Source organism: Lissotriton vulgaris, unplaced genomic scaffold (assembly GCF_964263255.1).
Source record: "Lissotriton vulgaris unplaced genomic scaffold, aLisVul1.2 SCAFFOLD_293, whole genome shotgun sequence".
In the NCBI taxonomy this organism is placed as follows: domain Eukaryota; kingdom Metazoa; phylum Chordata; class Amphibia; order Caudata; family Salamandridae; genus Lissotriton; species Lissotriton vulgaris.
The window spans coordinates 1,225,972-1,247,247 of NW_028254211.1; the positions used below are offsets into that span (position 1 = coordinate 1,225,972).

Genomic DNA, 21,276 nt, shown 5'->3' on the forward strand with positions numbered 1-21,276 from the left:
GATATTTACAAGACCTTAGGGAGAAAAGGGGGTCCATTTGGTTTGGATCCATTTACAAGCAAATTGACTGCTCAGCTTCCGGTGTTCTTTAGTTGAAGGCCGGATCCAAGTGCCAGGACGGTGGATGCCTATCTGCACAATTAGAATTCGGGTCTCAATTATGCATTTCCTCCTTTTCAATTCTATGTCAGGAAGCGGAGGCGAGGATTTTGCTAGTCCTTTCTCCATTTTATTGGACAGCAAGTTAGTAGTAAGAAAAAAACAATACACCATGGACTACCCAAACCAACATGGCCGCGGTAGTCCTGGTAACATAACAACCAATCAGAGTCCAACAGTTAGCATATAGGGAGTCCCAGCTGTTAGTCCTTCCTCTTTCTCCATTGCTGCCTCGGCAAGATAAGTCACGTTTTACTTGAGCTAATTATCTTTGTCGTGGCAGTTTTTGTTCTGAATGTAGACAGCTTTGTTTGGATATCGCTTGATTGGAATTGACTTTGCCTTTGTTGTAGGCTGTGTTGTTGTGTTTCTAACGCGGTAGGCTTTCAGCCCGAGCGTTTCTTCTTCGCACGTGCGCGATCTTGGTGTCGGCTTCTGACGCCGATCAGCTGTTCTCCTCAGCGCTCTTCGCGCTTGAGTAGAAACGCGCTGAGGCACTGCGCTTCTTTCGTTTTTTGGCCTCTTCCCTCACACTGACGCCATTTTCGACGGCAAGAAGTATTTTCTGACTGGAATTTTATAAATTTCAATTTAATCTCAGTCAGAACTTTTGTGTTTCAGGCTTTTCACTTGTGTTAGCCTGTGTGGTACCTGTGTGAAGGGTTTCCCCTTATATGTAGTTGGGGTGTTTGTGTATGGGTACCAGTTTTTCTGCTAAAATGCAGTCCGGTCCTTCTACTGTTGAGGTGGTGGCTCCTAATGATCAGCCACAACTGACCCCTTTGCACCCTCCTGCAGAGGTAGACAGGCTTCTCTCTTCTGCGATAGCTCAAGCTCTGGCACCTCTGCAGGACAGTGTAAATAGACTGTCAGCCCATGTTTTTAAGAATGATACAGGTGTTTTTGGGGACAGTGGGGCAGGGCCCAGTGGTGTTCCATGTGCTCTACCACGTACGGCCAGAAAGCGTGACGCGGGGCACCTGGAGGGCTTCAGTAAATTATCTGAAGTCTTTCGTAAGAGTGCGCGCACGCTTAGAAGCGCACCCTACCGGGGGGAAGACTCACCCGGAGAGACTGGTGGTTTTGCCACCCAGGACCTTGACCCGGAGGAAGGGTTCCCCATTGAGGGAGATGATGAGGAGGACGAGTACGTAGATGAGGATGAGGACGCTTCCTCAGAGGATTTTTCTGATGTGAGCAGGTCTTGGCGCCCAAAGCCCAGTGCTCCTAGTCTTACGGAGGGTGATCTTGTGCCTCCTAATATGTTTGACCCATCTACTATTGTGAGACCCAGGTCATCGGAGTGGTTTCCTGAGCAGTCTACAGCTGATTATGTCGCAGCTAAGCTTCGACAGCCTTTACCTCAGGATGTTCGCCTTCGCCTGCGTTCTGAGTGCCCACGCCCTTCCCTTCCCTTTAGAGTGGCATGCACCCCTGAGATTGATCCCAAGTTGTGTACCTTCTTCGCCAAATATATCAAGGACCCTAAAAAGGGTATAGATAGGTCATGGAAAGCCTGTCAGGATAAGCTCTTGGATGTTGTGGGCCCTCTCACTAAAATAATTGAAGTGGCCCAACATTCTAAGGAGTCGGGTTTACCGATGTCGGTTGATGACGTTGCTGGTTGGTCGCAACGGGCAATGTGCCTTCTTGGCAATGCCAATTGCGCGCTTTCGGCGGAACGGCGACGATTCTTGCTTCTTAAGATTGATCCAAAACTAGGAGAGTTGTCGTCTTCTGAGGCGGGCCCTATTGCGCAGGGTGCTTTGTTTGGAGACCCCTTTGTGAAGGAGTTGGGGAAGTTTGTGGCAACCTTTTCTGCTCTGGACAAGGCTCAGGCTTCTATGAAAAGATTTTTTCCCAAAAAGGTTTTTGGCGGGCCGGCAGAGGCAGGGGTCGCTCTTCCGGCCGTCAGGTCCAGCAAGGCCCCAATAGAGGCCAATACAAAAGAAATAACGGCTGGAATGATGGACGACAGGGTACCTTTTACCCTTCCAGAGGAGGCAGAGGCCAAGGCAGAGGACGTGGTGGATTCCAGTCCAACTCCAGAGGATTTAATGGTAAGATTTCGTATCATCTCTCTGGTTCAAATGGGGGGAAGGTTAGCGTTGTTTCCCCAGGCCTGGGCGTCAATAACTTCAGATCCTTGGGTTCTAGAGACTGTTCAGGGGTTTCACATCGAATTTTACGGTTCCCCCGTTCAACCTTCTCGTCCTCGTCCTCTAGTTTTTTCTGTCACAGAACAAGAACTTGTAGATTTAGAGGTTCGGGCGATGTTACAAAAAGGCGCCATCATCCCCTCGGTGCTTCACCCAAACGGTTTCCTCAGCAACATCTTCCTGGTGGAAAAGAAGGGCAAAGGGTTCAGACCGGTAATCAACCTCCGCTCCTTCAACTAGTGGCTAATTTACAGACACTTCAAGATGGAGGGCATCCATCTTTTGAGAGACCTTCTGTTACAGAACGATTGGTTTGTTCGCTTGGATCTGAAAGATGCTTATCTTTCGGTTCCAATCTTTCCTCCTCACTGTCGATTCCTCCAGTTTCTGTGGAAGAATCAGGTTTACGAATTTCGTACGCTTCCCTTTGGTCTTTCCTCAGCACCTTGGTGCTTTACCAAACTCCTGCGCCCGGTGGTAGAGCATCTCCGTACCCTGGGGATTCGTCTAATTGTTTACCTGGACGACATTCTTTTAATGTGTCAGTCCAAGGACCTCCTTCTTCACCATCTTCAAGTTACAATAACCCTTCTTCAGTCTCTGGGCTTCATCATCAATGCCCAGAAGTCGGATCTCTTTCCTCGTCAGGAAATGACTTTCCTTGGCTTTCTGATCATAACTACGGATGCGACTCTTCATCTTCCTTCCGAAAAGATCTCCAAGATCAAGAAGGAGATTCGCAAGGTTCTCCGGCGGGATCGAATATCCCTCCGCCAACTGGCCAGGATTGTGGGCTTACTGTCTTCGTCGATCTAGGCCATTTTTCCAGGCCCTCTTCATTACAGGGCTCTTCAGAGACTGAAGGCGTTTCATCTCCACAAGGGCCTCACTTACTCGGAACTGATTTCCTTAAATCTGGAAGCCCGATCGGAACTTCTTTGGTGGTTAGATCACATGGATGCTTGGAACGGGAAGGCGATTTTCGGTTCCCGTCCGGATCTTGTGATCGAGTCAGATGCCAGTCGCCAGGGTTGGGGCGCCCGTTGCGGCTCCCTCTCGGTGGGCGGCAGGTGGACGGAGGAGGAACTTCACCTCCACATCAATTGCTTGGAGCTCCTTGCGGGCTCGTTCGCAATCCGCTCCTTCACCTCGACCAGGGTTTCGTGTTGTGTTCTTCTTCGGATGGACAACACGACTGCTGTCAGGTACATCAATCGGTTGGGAGGCACGCATTCCAAGGTCCTAGCGGATCTTGCGAAAGACTTCTGGAACTATTGCCTTCTTCGTCAGATCTCTGTCACGGCGGAGTATCTCCCAGGCGATCTGAACACAGTAGCGGATTGGCAATCCAGGAATTTTCGGGATGCCAGCGACTGGAGGCTGGATCCTTCAGTATTCCAGAGAATTTCGGACCTTTGGGGTCTTCCAATGATGGACTTATTTGCGTCCAGGTGGAACGCCCACCTGCCCCGCTTCTACAGCTGGAAACCAGATCCGGGGGCGGAAGCAGTGGATGCCTTCCTACAGGACTGGTCCCAGTTTCCAGCTTATGCGTTTCCCCCCTTCCTTTTCATTCAAAGGGTGGCGGCTCAGGTCCGCAGACAGAGAGCTTCTCTGATTCTGATCACGCCAATCTGGAGAGCTCAATGCTGGTTCCCTTCTCTTTTGGAGCTGTCCTGGGACAAACCTCTTCGACTACCGTCGTTCGACCACATTCTGACGGATCCCTTGGGTCACCCGCATCCGCTGGTTCTCCAGGGCCATCTACGTCTCATGGCATGGAGGATTTCAGGGGACGTTGGTCTTGTGACTCGCTTTCGAGAGACACTGAGCTCCTCATTCGAGGAGCCTGGGCCCCTAACACCACTAAACGTTATAGATCAGCATGGAACAGATGGGTTCGTTGGTGTGTGGGAAAACACCTGGATCCCATGGGCTCCTCTGTCACTGACGTGATTAACTTCCTCGCTGATCTTTTAAAAAAGAAATTGGCGTACAGCACCATTAACTCTTTCAGGTCGGCAATATCTGCTGGGCATGCCCTTGTTGATGGCTCTCCGGTTGGTGAGCACCCTTGGGTTTGTAAACTCCTTAAAGGTATTCGCCTTTCGCGCCCCCCAGAACCCCGTTATACAGGATTATGGGATGTTAATGTGGTCTTGAATTTTCTAAAGTCCTGGCAGGATAATCAGTACCTTTCCCGCAAGGAACTTTCGGCCAAATTAGCGATTCTCCTCTGCCTGATTTCATGTAAGCGTGCTTCAGATGTTCGTGCACTGGATATATCAGCCAGGGTTTTTACCCCAGAAGGGGTTACGTTTACTGTTTCAAGAAGAACTAAATGTAATACCAGGTCAGTAACTTACCCGGCTTTCCCAGATTCGCCAAAGCTCTGTGTTGTTCGTTGCCTTAAGACATATGAAGATGTTACTCTTGAGCTCCGCCCTCCGGGCGAGAGACAATTGCTTATTGCGGTTAAGAAACCTTTCAAGGCAGTTTCCTCTCCCACCATTGCCAGATGGGTCAGGTGGGTTATGTCAGAAGCTGGAATTAACATCACTGACTTTGGGGCTCATTCCACTAGAGGTGCAATGGCTTCCAAGGCTATACAGGTAGGTGGACGCCTGGAAGATATCATGAATGCAGCGGATTGGTCCTCGGATTCGACTTTCAAAAATTTCTACTTTAAGCCAATCCATGAGGCTGCATCGTTGGTGGTGAGTAAGCTTTGAACAAGCAAAATCCTCGCCTCCGCTTCCTGACATAGAATGGGAAATTTCCTAGTTACCACAAAGGAAAGTTTCAATTCTATTAAGGAGGCGGAGGCGAGGATTTTCCCACCCAGGCTTTATCGAGCCTTCCCTCCCGAGACTGGACTATGATGATTTTACTTTGTCTAAGGGAAGTATCTTTTTTCCTATGTATTAATGTTCTCATTGATAAACTGTGCAATGATGTTTAATTTCTCTTTGCAATTCGTTCTTTTTACTCCATTGCAATGTTCTTTAATTGTTCGACATTGTTCTGGACGAGATATTATTATTATTGTTTCTCTTCCCTAGGCTCCGATCAAAAAGCGGACTAGTGGATGGATGACTTCTTTCCTGCGGCAGCACCCAAGAAAGAGGAAGGACTAACAGCTGGGACTCCCTATATGCTAACTGTTGGACTCTGATTGGTTGTTATGTTACCAGGACTACCGCGGCCATGTTGGTTTGGGTAGTCCATGGTGTATTGTTTTTTTCTTACTACTAACTTGCTGTCCAATAAAATGGAGAAAGGACTAGCAAAATCCTCGCCTCCGCCTCCTTAATAGAATTGAAACTTTCCTTTGTGGTAACTAGGAAATTTCTCATTATTCTGAGATTTCTTGTGGAATTAAGGAGAGAGAAGTTGGAGGTTCTTTTAGTGACCCCTTTTGACTTTCCCAGGTGTGGTTCCCAGATGTACCAAGTTTGTGGAGATATGTTTCGGTATTGCTTCCATGTTTTCCAAGGTTGTTGTTGAATGCAATGGGGGAGAGTCACGATCTTGTGTTGCAAGGCCATCTGCAGTTGATGGTTTGGATTATTTCAGGAGAATATGTCCCCTGAGGGCTAGGGACGCAGCAGCCACTCCCCGAGGAAAAGAGCAGCTCATGTTCCACCCTATAAGCTTCAACGATTCGGTTATCAAGAAAGTATTAAAAAAAGGCAACTCGACAGGCCTTGCTTACATGCAGAATGTAAAGACACAAACCCTGGTTTAAAATACCTGCACATCAAATATCAATTTTGCATTGTTTCTGCAAAGCATCTGCACACATCTGCCCAGATTGCAGGTTCAGCAGAAGAATATTCATATCTACCTGCTGTGTTCTACCGGGGGCCTTTCCAGAGTGAATTTACATGCAAAAGCACAGTAACTCCCAAGACCAAACAGCAAGAGGAGACCTTCATTTTATTAGTTTCGCACACTGTACTTTGCTTGACCAGTCTCAATATGAGTAGATTCACCTGTGGCACGATAAATGAAAGCTGAAAGCTGATAGCATACTTAACCGACACAGTGAGAGGATTAAGACAGACAGTTATTCTTGGCTGAGCTTCTCCCATGAGGGATGTTGAATGGAAGCTCACATCAGAACCTGGAAATTTAGAAACTCAGAGGGAGAGAGAAATATTGTTAGTTGCTCGTTCTTTGGTTTGCCTTGTGGTGTCTATTCTATTTTAGATCATTCGAATGTTCAGCGCTCAATTGAAGACAATGGAGTGCTCCGGGAATCTAATGGCTGGTAGAAGTCGGCAGCATCAACATTTCAATGTTTGTTCACAGCTGTTTCTGTGAACAAAGACCTCAGGGAGCCCGAGGGAATTTCAACCCACTCAGGCTTTGTGAGGGCTTTGTTTTACAAATTAGAACATTCTTCCCTCTAGGGGCGGAATGTTCTAATAGCCTTAGAGCACTCTGCAGCAGGCTCTACCGGCCATTAAAGGCCTGCTCCCTTGTTAAAGGCCCTCAATAACACTGCAGCGGGCCTTTAATGGCCGGTAGAGCCCGCTACGGTGGGCTCTAAGGCTATAATACATTTCAATATGCATCCTGCCTTTCACTGTGCCATTTTTGTTGGTTAAATAAGAAAATGTGGGATGTAACACAGGCCAGTGTAGGCACATGACATATGGAGCAGGACTTATCTTCCTGCCACACCTTCACGGATGCTCGCTTTTCGTCCCAAGGTATTTACATATCGAGGAGGCATCCAACCTAAGAGTTATTATTGGGGCCCCTAAACAATTATTTAAGGAGCGACGGGTACATCTTTGGCAATCTATATAGAAGGGCTTACAAATTTGGGTAATACAGTTGTAAAAAAAAAATCCTGCACATTCACTATTGAGTTATATTTTAGCCATCTGGAAATAGGGATGCTTAAATTCTAATATTTGTAAATGCCAATATAGGTTTTGGAACGTGACCATGAAAACAGAAACAGGCTAAAAATACCACCGTCTAAAATTCCTATGTGGTTTTCTTTGCAGCTGTGCGCTGGTCTTTCTGTGCACAGCTGCAGGGAAGCGCCACATTTCTCTTCTGAAGGTAATAAAAACGTTTTAAACAACCGAGGCCCTTATGTATCCTGTTACTGTGAAGTTTAATGAGAGAAGCCTGTACTTGCAAAAAGAAGAGCTCCTTCCCCGCCCTTTAGATTTTAACTACTATGTTTGGCTTCAAGTGACGAATTGTATATTCAGCCTGTAGATAATAATAGATTTTTACGTCATCTCCGGTTGTATCCAACCGTGGCGTTGGCAACTTGTCATGCAGACTGGAGACAAAGGCCTGTGTGTAGAGCTTGTATAAGCGGACGTAACTGCGAGAAACTTCACCTCTGGGCGACCTCACATCCCATACATACTTGGAACGTCAAACTTTTAGGCAGATGCTGTAAGTAACGTCGCGTGAGGGGCGGGGATCGAAAGGGAGTTATTTAAAGTCCTGTAAAATCCCGTCTTCCTCGCGGAGAATCTGTGAAATGTTACTTTCCGCAACTCCTTACGTATGGACATAACCAGTCCTTACAACAACATATACGCAAACTATTCAAATATAACTTGAAGAACGGGTGACGCTCTGCAGACGAGCTGTACAGCCACAGATCGAGTTTTATTTTTATATTAGTCGAATCAGTTTTCCAGTCAGTGTACACTAAAAACGTAACCGGCATCACTGAAACAGTATTAGGAATAATTGCAAGTCAAATACGGAAAAAGTAGAAGCAGTTTATTAAAATTACAGATGAGCAAAACGAGGGATAATTCTGACCATACATTCATATCCGATTCCACTGACGTACTTTCAATATTCAGTTGCAACAAGTGAGCTGGTGGGCCTGTTGCTGAAAATGCATATTCTGCAAAGCTGACTGCTACAGAAACTTTCCTTAAGTATACAGACAATGCGGTAGAACGGACAACTGAAACAAGCATTGGCATAGCCAATCGGTTTCAGAAATAGCAATGGGAGTGCTACACGATAATATGTCAGTACATTAAATAATAAAAATGATTATCTATCCCTTTGTAGCCCAATGGTATCCTACCCTCCTAAGCCTTTTGTATTCCACCCGTCAACCCTGTAAAACGCTCTGATACCCTGACAGGTCTGGTTCGCGCGCTATAAAACTTTAAAAATAAGTAAATAATTAAACACATTAAAGAGCACATTTACTTTTTTTTTTAATAGAAAATTTATTTTTTTGCTTACTATAAGAAATGCCTTTGCTTATTTCTTTTTTTATATAAATCTTTTTATTAAACAAAAAAATTGACATTACAAGGCACCATTGGTCATGGCATTCTTTAGACTCGATACAGAACTTACATTACAATTAAGGTCTGATGTATTGGTTGGTAACATTATTAAGGCGATGGGAGACCTTCCTGGGGTGTCCACACAAGGGAGTACAGATATTACCATGATATACATTCCAATCAGACCAAATGTGGGACCACTTTTTAGGACATCCCCTAGACACATACACCGTCTTCTCCTGGAAAATACACCAATCCATGTCCCTTTTCCAAGCTAACACTGCCAGTACCTATACAGATCCCCACATTTGGGCAATATTTCGCTTAGCCACCATCAACCCCAAAGTGACCCATGGAATCCTTTTGTTGTTAAGACACGTCAGCTCCCACACATTCAGGAGACACGGCTTGGCCTCCATGGGGAAGTAAGTGCAAGGACCTCACTGATGGGGTTGTGTATTTTCTTCCAATATCTCTGGATATGCGGACATTCCCAGAGGATGTGTAGGAATGTGCCTTCACTGCCACAGCCCCTCCTACAGTTGCTGAGCTCCGCCCTCCCCATTCTCAGCAAGCAGGGCCCGGTCATATAGATGCGGTGCAATATTTTAAGTTGGACTAGTCGCAGTCCGGCTGATATGGCCAGTTTTTGCGGGGAAGCAATCGCCTCCACCCAGTCTTCTTCATCCAATATAATTCCTCCCCTGTACCATTTCTCCCGTAGTTGCTGTAGGGGTTCAGCTGACTTGTTGACCAACTTTTTATAGGTCAGGGAAATGGCTTTCATAGGCAAGTAGCCATCTAAAATCCTATCCTCCAGGGGTGAGGACTCAGGAGGGTGTTCGCCCCTGTAGAGCATTACTGTAGTGCATGTCGAACCTGTAGGTATCTAAAGTGTTCTGTTACGGCCGGATCGTGCTCCTGCTGAAGGGTGGGAAATGGTTTAACTTCCCCCTTCACTAAGAGGTCACCAATTCTAGAGATGCCTATAAGGTCCCACTTGTCGAAGCCCCTTGTTTTCCACAAATTCCCAAGTATGTCGGAATCCCACAGGGGGGTAGCTAATGTTGGTTTGCCCTCCACCCCAAGCTTCTCGTAGCTACTTGCCAGATTTGTGCAGAGTGCTTGGTCGGCCCAGTCAGATGGAGTTTCCCTTTGCATGTGTACAGAACCATGTTATATGTCCCACCCCGGCAATAACCATCTGTCCATTGCGTAACGAGGATCATCTGCCCACCTATATGTCCCATATTTGATGGCAGCCAAGTGGGCTGCCCAGTAGTATCTTCTGAGGTCGGGGAGGCCAATGCCCCCATCATACCAGGTGAGATTCAGTTTGGAGAGTGCTGTACATGGCTGGCCACTCCACAGCAGGCTCCTCTGCAGGCTTTCAATGTGTTTAACATATCTAGAAGGGACAAGGTCCAATGAGTTATGCAACACATACAGGAAGCGAGGCAAGGACATCATTTTAAATAAGGACGCCCTGCCCAACAAAAAGAGTGGAAGCGCCTTCCAGCGTTTCGAGTCCCTCTGTAGTTGCTGTAGGGGTGGGAGGAGATTATGAGAGTATCTACTATAAGGGTTCGGTTGTGATATAGATGCCTAGGTACTTAAAGCCTATCGTGGTGATCTGCAATGGACACCCCCTGGGAAGGTCAGGCTGGGGTCCATGGAGAACATATAGTATTGATTTACTCCAGTTAATCGAATATCCGGAGAACCTGCCAGAGATTGTGAATATGTCCAGCACAGCTGTAAGAGATGCCTTTGGGGAAGCCAGAAACAGGAGCACATCATCAGCGTACAGGGAGATACGGCCTTACCACGTGTACGCCCATCTGAGTCCACGTATCATCAAATCCTTCTGTATCCAGGATGCCAGGGGTGCGCCTGCTTATTTCATATCAGTGGCGGCTCCTCCGCTAAGGTGGAGAAGCGTCGCCCCGCGGACTCTGAGCCAGGTTAGGGCAGGGCTGGCCAGAGTAGAGGGAGGAGTGGTTTGCACTCTCTAAGTTAGAATGACGGTTTGGCTGGCCCTCTTGGGCCGGCCAAACAGTAATGCACACTTTACTTGTTCTCCACCAGGCTGTAACTCACAGCCTGGGTGGAGAACATGCCCCAGCCCCCAGTCTCTGTCTGAGCGCCAAACCACACTGCTCAGACCAATTTGGACGCTGCTGTAAAGCAGTGACGTGATTGGCTGGGAGAGTCTGGGAGCCTGAGTGCTTCAGTTCCTGCTGCCAGTGCAGAGAGACGAGGAGAGAATGGAGGAGAGGAGAGATGGCGGCTTTCATAAGTAAGTTTATTTTTCACCTCTCGCCCGACCGGCCCCATTCCAGGGAAGAAGCCACTGTTTCATTCGTATATTTATGTGCTTCAATCAATCAATCAGGATTTATAAAGCATGGCAAATAACCTTTGAAGGCCACACCTAAATATTTGAGATGTGATAACAAATCACTTGAAAACTGTTTTCAAAATTATTTTAACAATTAAAGAGTGTAAAATAATTCAAATAAATATACGTAGAGAATTATTAAGTAAAAAGGTTGATTGATCAAGCACTTTCATGAGCAAAGGTGTCCCACAAAGGGTGCAGTTAGACTCTTAGTTCCGCTCGGGCCCTGATTCTTGCATTTGTTATTTTACGGTGAAACTGTGACACAGCAATCGTAACGAGGGCCACACAGATTTAGACCTTCTTTGTCAGAGCCCAGCATCATCATCTTATATGGTTTCAATGTAATGAACAATATGACAATCGGGCGTAGAGACAGTCCAACACAATGAAGCATGCCGATGTTCTGACTTTATTTTCTTGATGGTTAACTGGCAATGCAGGATTAGGTAATGTGATCTATTTTATGTATGCATTTGACTTGATGAACCTTTTCTATATTTTGGGAAATAGTTAACCTATAATAGAGCATGGGCACCCTCTATGGTTTTTTTGAAAATTCTGTTATTACAAAGGAAGACTGAGCTGCAGACACTCCAAAAGAACAACTTTGCGGTATTCAGCAGCAACTGTGTGGAAGCACGTCGGTAGGCCAAAGAAAATTGAAAAGCTTAGCGGTGTTTGACTATACTGCATGTCCAGTAAACTGCTGTGAGTGTGAAATCACTTCATATGGTAAAATACGAAGACGAAACGGACAGCGGCATGTAGATCAAATACAAGTACAAGCGCCTTACTGTATTTGTACAATATTGTACACATCAGCAAATTGCCATAGATCAATTACAAGTACTCATGCCTTACCGTATTTGTACAATATTGAACACAACAGCAAATTGCCAATAAATAAATCGCACAGTGAGTCCTGCGCACACAGAAAATGCTGCCAGATGCATGCACGATCACCCATTTCTAAACATAAACAAAGTTGTCCTGAAACAATAGTTAGGCGTGTGCGTGGGTCGCAGCGTCATACAAGGACACAATGAAATCCAACGCAGTGATGAAGAATCGCCAACATGGTGGTGTTTTGGAATGTTGAAAAGAAACAATATTGGCTGCAGGGCACCTGCTTATGAGCTACTTTTTTGGAGAGCAGCACATAAAATGTGCACAGAGGGTCGCGCTGTAAGATGGTCAAATATGAGCAAGAAAGCACACACCCCAGAACAGCAGAGTGTATCCACGTGTTAAAATACTCACAACTCGTGGCAAGTGTTAAATAGAAGTGAGGCAACAACCTGAAGATTTATTGTTCAAACGTGTATTATGGAAAAAATAGCAGAGCAATAGATGCAGCTGACCAGGAAAAGAGAAAGACCTAACCCGTCATCTCGTCGTTACATACCCTCACTCTGATCGGATTCGGAATGCATAAGTATTCAAACTCAACATTTCATCACAGCATGAGGGGCAAGAGCCAGAGAGCAGGCTGAGGCTACAACAGAGGGCTTTGGAAATAAATGATCATTTGAATTCTCTGATGGTTGCTGTATTTGTGAGGAGCATAACATTGATTGTGAAATGGCTACCTTGGCGAGTGATGATTCGCAGGATGATAGTTCCCTTCAAGCATCGACGAGTTGTATGATAGTTCACCCACAAGAAAGATGCGGCTACACAACACATATGACCCTTACAAACAACAGCACCAAAAACACTAATTTGTGGATGCACTTTCTGAAATGTGACACTGTTTTTCTTTTCCTCCACATATGACGCACAGGACCACATATATCATAAATGTACCTGCTCCTCATGGAGTATCACTTGTCCTTGCAGGGGGTTTCCAAGAGGTGCCACCGTCACGAATGGCTGCCATATACTGCCAGCTGTTCTGGGGAAGATATCATACAAATCCACGAGGTAGCCTTTATCTCCTGGTATTTTCATAGAGTAAAGGGAAACTGGATTGCATGCTGCTACATAGAGAGTGCTCTCAGCATCGCCTGCAAAAGTAACAGGGAAATATGACGTGGAAGAGATATACACAGTCAAGAACGATAAAGCCAAGAATTAGCTCAATGTAATCAATTTCCATACACAAAGGCTACAATTCACAAAATCACATGCTTTATGACCGCAAAGCTACAAGTCAAAATGTACTAAAGGCACAACATGTGTTTACGGGTCATAATGTACACTTTGTGACTCAGTGCAATTCAAAAAGAGCAAGGGGCGTGAAAGGGGTCCCAACACTCCCGCTCCAAATTGCAATGCATCATTGGCCGTAACTACAGGTGCAAACCACTGGTTGGATACTGACATTGATGAAGGGAAATGATAGGAATACATTTTTTAGAGACATACACACAAATATAAAATCCCAAACCCCAATACAAACATTTCATGTGAGGGATAGTTTTAAACCTATGTACGTAGTGAACCGGCCAAGGCCCAATAAATGGACGTGCTGAACAAGATAACTGTGGATTCTGCAGAAATACCTAGGTCATAGGGCACATTCGTTTTAGGAAACATACACGAATGTTGCAAGGTCAATTTAGCTGTGCTGAAACACATAAATAGATGATATTTCTTTGCAGATAAAAACTTGACAAATCATCAATAATTAGTACAGATGTCACAAAAAAGGTAACCACATTTCTATCTGTTAAACAATCACAATAAGAAGCCGACTGTACAAATTGTTTTTGCATGGTCATGGAGCATGGAGTACAGGCTGTAAACAAGTGTGGATTCTGCTCTAGAACTAGCCTGTTGAGAATATGTTAAAGTCAGATAGGCTGGTCTGGGCCCATTGACATAAAACAAAAGGTAATCACTTGCTATGCAGAAAAACAGAAATGTTTTTTCTATGTTATCTCACCCTTATTCTGAGAAATAAAAGAAAAACCCAAAAGAGGGGTTTCTGCTAAACATGGGCATGTACACAATTCTTGGAAATACGTACGTGTTTTGGGAAAATCTTATATGCCCAGCTTGTTATTTGCGTCATGGAGGAATTTGCAACTCATGTTTTTTGTGGCTTTCTTCGAATATATACTACTGCGTGTAATCCAGAACTTTGAACGTCAGACTGTGGTCTCTGTTTGAGACTGGCTGATTTTCCCAATTGATTGATTGATTAAACCCATATTATTGTGTAAACTTGTTCGGTCTTACTTTATTAATAGATTTACCTCTAACAACATACAAAAGGGGCTGGTATGAATTAGCAAAGTGGAGCCTGTCAGCAAGGGGTCGTTTCCACTTTGTAAATGTGGGAAAAGTTGAGAGCAGAAAGGGGTCCGGTGAACTGCAGTGAAAAATGTAGCCATTCTGCGAATGCAGGGATGAAAGTCTGCTTCCTTTGCAGAATCCGACTCATTGATCATTTTACACTGTTTTATGCGATCATACTTTCAGAGTAAAGGCACACATTGTCTCCCTGATGTTTTTGTAGTCTTTGTTGCCTATCTGTGAGATTATCCAGTATTCAGGGGTAGATTATTTTACAGTAGTCAAGGTGTGCCATAACCAGACTTCCTGCCAACTTGAGAAGGGGAACTGCATGTTGAAGAACCTGACCACCACAAAATAAAGAGTGAAAGAGAGAACCCACAGGTTTATCACTTTGTTGAGATTGACTCAGATCTCTCAGGAGACAGTGAGTCTTTTTAAGACCCCCCAAATCAGAAAGTTAGCCTTGGATGCATTATACAAAGCATTCATTCATTCAGTACAGCACATGGTCGAAGCAAGTTGTGATGTCTGTCCGGTTCCTAGGTTTGTCTTCTATCTGAAGGGTATTCTTTTGCACTGGCATATATTTGAAAGTTCAACTGCTCATTTTCTAAAAGTTGTGCAAAGTGGGCATACATAGCTGGTGTAAAGTAGACAGAACAGAGATGAGTTCATGGGCCTGTTGGAATCCCCCATGCAAAACAAATACTCCAAATTGCACTAGTTGGCTGCATATGAAAAAAAGGATTGAACCACTTCCCCTAACGAAACACCCATCTTTTTAATGAGTCTTTCCAGTGGCAAGATGTTCGATGTTGTGATTTGTGCAATAACCCTACTGTACCACTTCTTGAGAGATCAAAGCCTGACTTGGTTCATCTTGCTCTGAATCAAGCAATTGTGTCAGGTGTGGTAGATATTTTGATATACATGTTGCCAAGCAAGGCTTCAGGATTTAATACATTGAGAGATGTTGCCAAGCAAGGCTTCAGGATCTATGACACTTAGAGAATCCCTTTTAAAACATCATAGGTCTCCTCAAATTCTTCTGTGCCTTGAAGTTAATAGCAAATATGGGTGGCAGATCCCTTTTGCTACAAGAAGGAGGTTGGTACAGTAGGTTTGAGAGGTGAAGGGAGGTGATAAATTAATTTAATCAGATCTGCAATTCCAGTACAATGTTATACATGTTAAAGTTGTGTAGGCATTCTATCAATGTAGCCCATGTTGGTCTTTAGTCAGATTGATCTACATTCTTAAACTGCACATCTTTCTTGTGGTATATCAGGGAGCCTTTAGACCACTGCTGTGATGAACCATTTACAGGATTCATTAGCAGCTGGACACGACCCACTAGAACACTGAATAATATGTGTTGAGAAGTCAACTCCTCCACATGAAGAAGGCCTACCTCACCTCTCCTTTTGTCCTTTCTGTTGGGACATTTTAAATCCTTGGGGGAGAGTATCACTGAAGATGGTGACTGAGTGGTCTCCAAAACAGGCCTCTGTTAGGCAGCCCATATGCAGCTGATTATTTTGGTAAGTAGGTCTCAGGTACTCAAGGTGTGTTTCTGAAATTAATGAATATTAATGAAAACAATTTTAGGTGGAGGCTGGTTGCCATTAAGAAGTTGGACGGGAGTCGAGCGTGACAAGGCATTAAGGTTGTGACATTGCTCTCCATGAAGTTTGGTATGTTGGCCATAGTGTTGAGAGAAAACACCACAGATCTATAAGTGTTACAAAAAATAATTTTAATTAGTAGAAAAAGCAAGAACAGAGGCGACAACTTGCCTTAACTCCTTCTGAAAAGAGCCACTATATAGTTGTACTAGTTGCCAGATTCCTCTGGTTAAACATGAACTGAAGTTCTTAGATGTTGATATTCAAAGCAGAAAGTGGCAGTGAGTTTCTCTCGAATGATTACAAGTGTTATCTTAGGGCTAGGTGTAGGTGGGCAAATACCGGTCGGTAACGGCCGAAAATCAGTAATTTTCCAGTTAACGACCGGTATTTAGCCCTTTATGATGTAGGAGGCTGGATTTAAGGACTCGGTAATTTACCGATTCATTATTTTAAGGAATCCGGAAAATACCGATTCCTTAATTTAAGGAACCTGTAAATTACCGATTCCTTAAATCCTATGTAGGAATCACTCAAGTGAGTGCATTTTTGGTTTAAGGATTCGTTATTTACCACCAACTAAAAGTTGGTGGTAAATATAGAATACCTTTAAAAAAGCAATTTTGTGCTTTTTGCCATGTGGCAAACATACATGCTCTTAGGGCATGTACGTGCGCCACATGTGAACACATGCACAATTCAGGGGTGCAACAGGGTGTCAATGTGACACCCTGCCACCCTTGAATATGCTCCCCCTATTACTGATTCGGTATTTACCGAATCAGTAATAGTGAATGGCTTCCCATTCATTCCTATGGGCAGGAATGAATGGGAAGGTATTCCTTATTACCGATTCGGTAAATACCGAATCGGTAATAACGAATATTACCAAATCTGTAAAATTTATCGATTGTTTACCTACATTCTATTTACTGTTTCTTAAATACAGAATTGGTAAAATTCGGTATTTAGGAATCGGTAAATAGAAATTTCCTACATCTGGTCCTAAGTGTTTTAAAAACGTACAATGGGCAACCATTCTCCAGCACCCGTTGCAAATGTCAAATGCAGAGTTTGCTTCTCAACAAAACTGCTCACTCTGCTTTTATGTGACATTGTCTTCGTCGTCAAGTTCTTATGGGGAATCTCATTAGGCAGGATACGGGAAAACGGATTTCAATAATACCAACAGAGTATTTTAGTATGAACTTTTCTCTAGAGTTAATGCTGTAGTATTTCTTAAAGTACATATGGCATACTTCCTGTTTTCCAAATGTTTGTTAATCAATGTTCTCAGTCAGCTTGTTTTAGCATTGATGTGCTGTAATTAATCAGGCTCAACTGTAACGGTTCAGTGTAATACAGGGTGCAGGCAGGTGAATTAAAAACTAGGTCTAGTTCAAACTTCACGTACCTTGAGCAACGGTAACATCACAGACTATGTTCACCTCGTTTATGGGTAAGCTCCAGAAAGCAAGCTCTTCTGTGAAGCTGAGGGACCTCGCTTCGTGACGTTCAAGCGGAAATCCCTGAACATTTAAATGCACAGGACCCTAAACAAAAAACACAGCAGATTATGATGAAGAACCAACCCAACTCTCACTCAAGCTACCAAAATCCTACGATGTTCTCATTGGTGATGTCAGTTCCACAGAATGCATAACTGCGGTGCCTCTCAATACAACTGGACATTCCATTTCACATATTCTCTGGACCTTACACATACCACAAGTCAAAATATAAAGATATTCAGTAAACATGTTCAAGTAAAATTCACAATACAATAAAATCATTCACTGGCCTGGTCTTTCTTTTCGCTTTTCAATGGGGTAGAACAAAACAATATTAGGCACCATTCGTGTTAAGCATTATTGTTGTTCCTCACTGTCCCAGGCCATCAGATACTGGTTCACTGCCATCTGCTTTGCATATGTGACTTTCCAAAGGTATATAGGGTGAAAAGTCAAGGCTTACTTAAGTAGTGGAAAAGGCAGGGCAGTTAAAACAACTTAGAACAAAACAAGCATCTTGCTCTGAACTCTTTTGAGAATTTAGTAGAATATTCTGCCCTGTCTGCTCTTTTACTTCATTCCAACTGCATCTCGAGACAGGCAACAAGTTAAATCAGTGGGTTCTGCAAAAAACACAAGTGCTGCGTTCGATGAGGATGCACAGTTTACCATGCCTCTTGACTCCATGATGGGTCGGCCGCCACAAAACAATTAAAGGGACCCAGTCCACAGGCACACAATCAAGGAGCGCCAGTTCTGTGTGCAAGAGAGGGCTGGAAAATGGGTGAACACTTCAAGGGGGTGCTATTCAAAGTAAGGAGCCTACACCTCAATTTATAATGGTTGTAGTCAATATTTTGGTCAACCACATGACTAATTTCACCTACTGAAAATAGGTCCATCCACCTAGATTGATGAACATCTTAGTTTAGGGGAAGGATGACACAAGACTTTAGAAATGTTTAACTTGAGAACCATTTGAAATATGGTCCAAAAACGGTCCAATGTTCAGCTTCACTACATACTGATTGGCAAACAAGAGGGTCAGAAAACAAAGCAAGGGGTTACTCAATATGACAGGGATGTGGCAGTGCCACATGCTCAGCAAGCACCGGGCCACAGGTGCACCAGCATTTACTTCTAGCCCCAGGTTGGTGGATGTGCTCTGTCTTTGGATAACACTGTTAAGCAAGCTTAAAAGGTAGAGTGACTGCTCAAGATCGCCTACAGAACTTGGATCTTGTGTTTGGTCCTGGTCAGAAGGGCTGTAGGCCCTTGTCACTCCTCTGCTATCTCTTCTTTGAGTCAGTTCTCCAACCCAGGCAGCAGGCTCCGCCCAGGGCCAGCTCCACTCACAGGAGAACTCTTATTCTTCTTCCTGCAAGACAGCTTAGCTTCAGTAGTTTATTCGGTCCATCATGCATGGCCTCAGTCAAGGGTAGACTAGCAAAATGCCATGGCAACCATTCATCCTGAGCTGTCCTGTACAGCTCCTTCTGACAGCCTAGAGAAACATTAGGTACCCCCACTTGGAGGAGTGTCGGAACTGGATTGCGACGTGGCGTCCGTCAGAGGGGTAACGGAAGATAACCCTCTGCATATTGGAGATAAAAAGGGAAGACAGAATGTTTTTTATGCAAGAGGAGCGCTACATCATCATAAGACCTTAAAGCAAGAATCCTCGCGGTCAAACATATGGGAGAGAAGATACACCTTACACGCTCCACAGAGACTTTATTAATATCAGTCCTGGCAGTGAGAGACACTTGTTGAGATATACACATATGAGAAGATAAGGTACTCATCACATATCGACAAAGGGCATATTGAAGACACCAAACTCCAGAAGGCCCTGCCCCTTGCCTGTACAGACCTGGTTGGATCACTTCTCTTAGTTCCTCACCAGATCCCCTAAACTTCTTACCCGTCACAAACAATTATATGTAAATCTTAAGGTCCTGATGAAGATGGAGACCATTGATTTTGTCCATTGAAACGTATGTCTGCCAGCGAGTGTGACACCCCAGACTCCAGCGGAGCAAACGAGTGTGGATGTTGCCACCTCGCTCTTAATCCATCTGTGCATGCAGTGTTGGTCTGGGGAGTAGTATGATAGTGTCAGTATGCTAGTGATATGGTTGTGGAATATTTGACTGTGGTATGAGTGCAGGGGACTATTGTTGTTGTTTTTTTGTTTTTATTTATTCTGTATAGTAACAGTTTGCATAGTCTGAATACAAAATTGAAATGGTATTGCGATTGTTGCACAAAATGAAATGTCGATGAAATTAACTTTCACATTTTGATAAATGTGCTTTTGAAAAATGTAAAATAACAAAAAGATAAAACTTAATAAAAAATGAAAGAATACATATCAAAGTTGGTGTGTGGAGAGTAATATTTGAGTAGGCCCCAAGTTTAGAGCTGTAGTAAGCCACTGGTAAAGAAATAGAGGTCGGGTGAGAGATTGTTCTTGTAACTATACCCATTGCAGATGCCAAGATTTATCTGAAGCTCAAGGCATCGGCAGAAAGTGAGTGTCCAATCAAGGGTTATGCAGTGAACAATTCTGCAGGCTTCTTAACAGGTTTCCTACTAAGAGAGAGGATTAATAATGGAGGGGACAACAGATGTCCTGTGAAATGTGTATTGGTCATTTTTATCCAGACATCTGAAATGCTACCATAGAACGTAATGGTTAAAGACTATGGGGCTGTTGCTGGGTAGAGAAAATCTCCATGTGGATTTTCTCTCTTTAAGTGAAATAATTATTTGTTGAGACTTTCAAAGTATACAACAGTGGCACCCAAACCCCATAGCCACAAATTGTTTGGACCATTTTTCATACTAAAATAAGGTTAAGGTATCAATGAGGAACTACAAAAGCACCACCCATTTGAACCCATCAGTAGCAAGCCAATACCAATCTTTTCCACATAACGGCAGAGGTTCAGTCACAGAAAAGGGGATATAAAGGGAAGGCTCTAGGCTCCCCTGCACACAGGCAGCATACCAAGCACCACAATATCTAATCTGCTCCATTATGTGAAATGAGGAACTGCAGAAGTAGAGCAACAAAGCGGTATCACATTAATAGGATTGACTGAGATGCAGTGTTGTCAAATGCATGTACAGTGACATCATACACATATTAAGTAGCCACCTAGGGCACCAGAACATGAATGGTCACCTAAGCATTAAATAAGGACACATCCTGCATTTGGACCACGTGCACTGTTGTGCAGCAAAATAATGAGGGGAAAAACCTTTCACCTCAAATCCCCTGTAGCTCCTACCAGTAAAGGTAGAGTTAACATCAATCCCACTGTCAAATGCTATCAGAGAAGGAGGTGGAAGGATGCTGTGAAAGGCTGGACCTGGAAGGCTCTGAGGGAGGGCTGTAATGAAGGACAGAAGGGGCCAGGGCAATGGAAGATACTGCATCCATATAAAAGACATCTTCATCCTACGGTAGGTATCTAGTACTGTAGGTAGTAAAGAAATCCAGGATCCCTAGTTAGTAGACAGTAGTACTCAGACCTAGCGAAGGGACAGTGGGGCCAACCTTATCCTAAAAATGCCAGGTATTAGGTGGAGGGAACAGCTATAAGGTGTCCCAACACTTAGCAGTATCATCAAGAAAATGTTTCCATGTTTCTAGAAATGTAGACTTTGGTCTTTGAGTCCATATAAGCTGCACGCATGCCCCGCTGTCACCAGCATTTCTGTAAACCACTCTGAAGGAGTCGGTTCTAATGATGTTTTCCAACATATTGAAATGTATATTTTCCCTACTTTAAGGGACAGAGCAATCAATCTCCTTTTGAGTGCAGTCACACCTGGAATAGAGACATATCATGCAAGTGAACCAGTAACTGGCAA

At 44.1% G+C, this 21,276-nt stretch overlaps 1 protein-coding gene across 1 annotated transcript in view; it reads right to left on the reverse strand.

Annotated features, from left to right (window-relative positions):
- Positions 1-21,276, reverse strand: part of LOC147659640 (von Willebrand factor A domain-containing protein 8-like) — a gene marked incomplete at its 5' end in the record, with an annotated part of 1,204,277 nt that overhangs the window by 550,334 nt on the left and 632,667 nt on the right. Inside the window, 2 exons of the mRNA XM_086951584.1 lie at positions 12,822-13,021; positions 17,298-17,436. Coding sequence (XP_086807710.1) covers positions 12,822-13,021; positions 17,298-17,436 — 339 coding nt within the window. The remainder of the gene's footprint in view (positions 1-12,821; positions 13,022-17,297; positions 17,437-21,276) is intronic.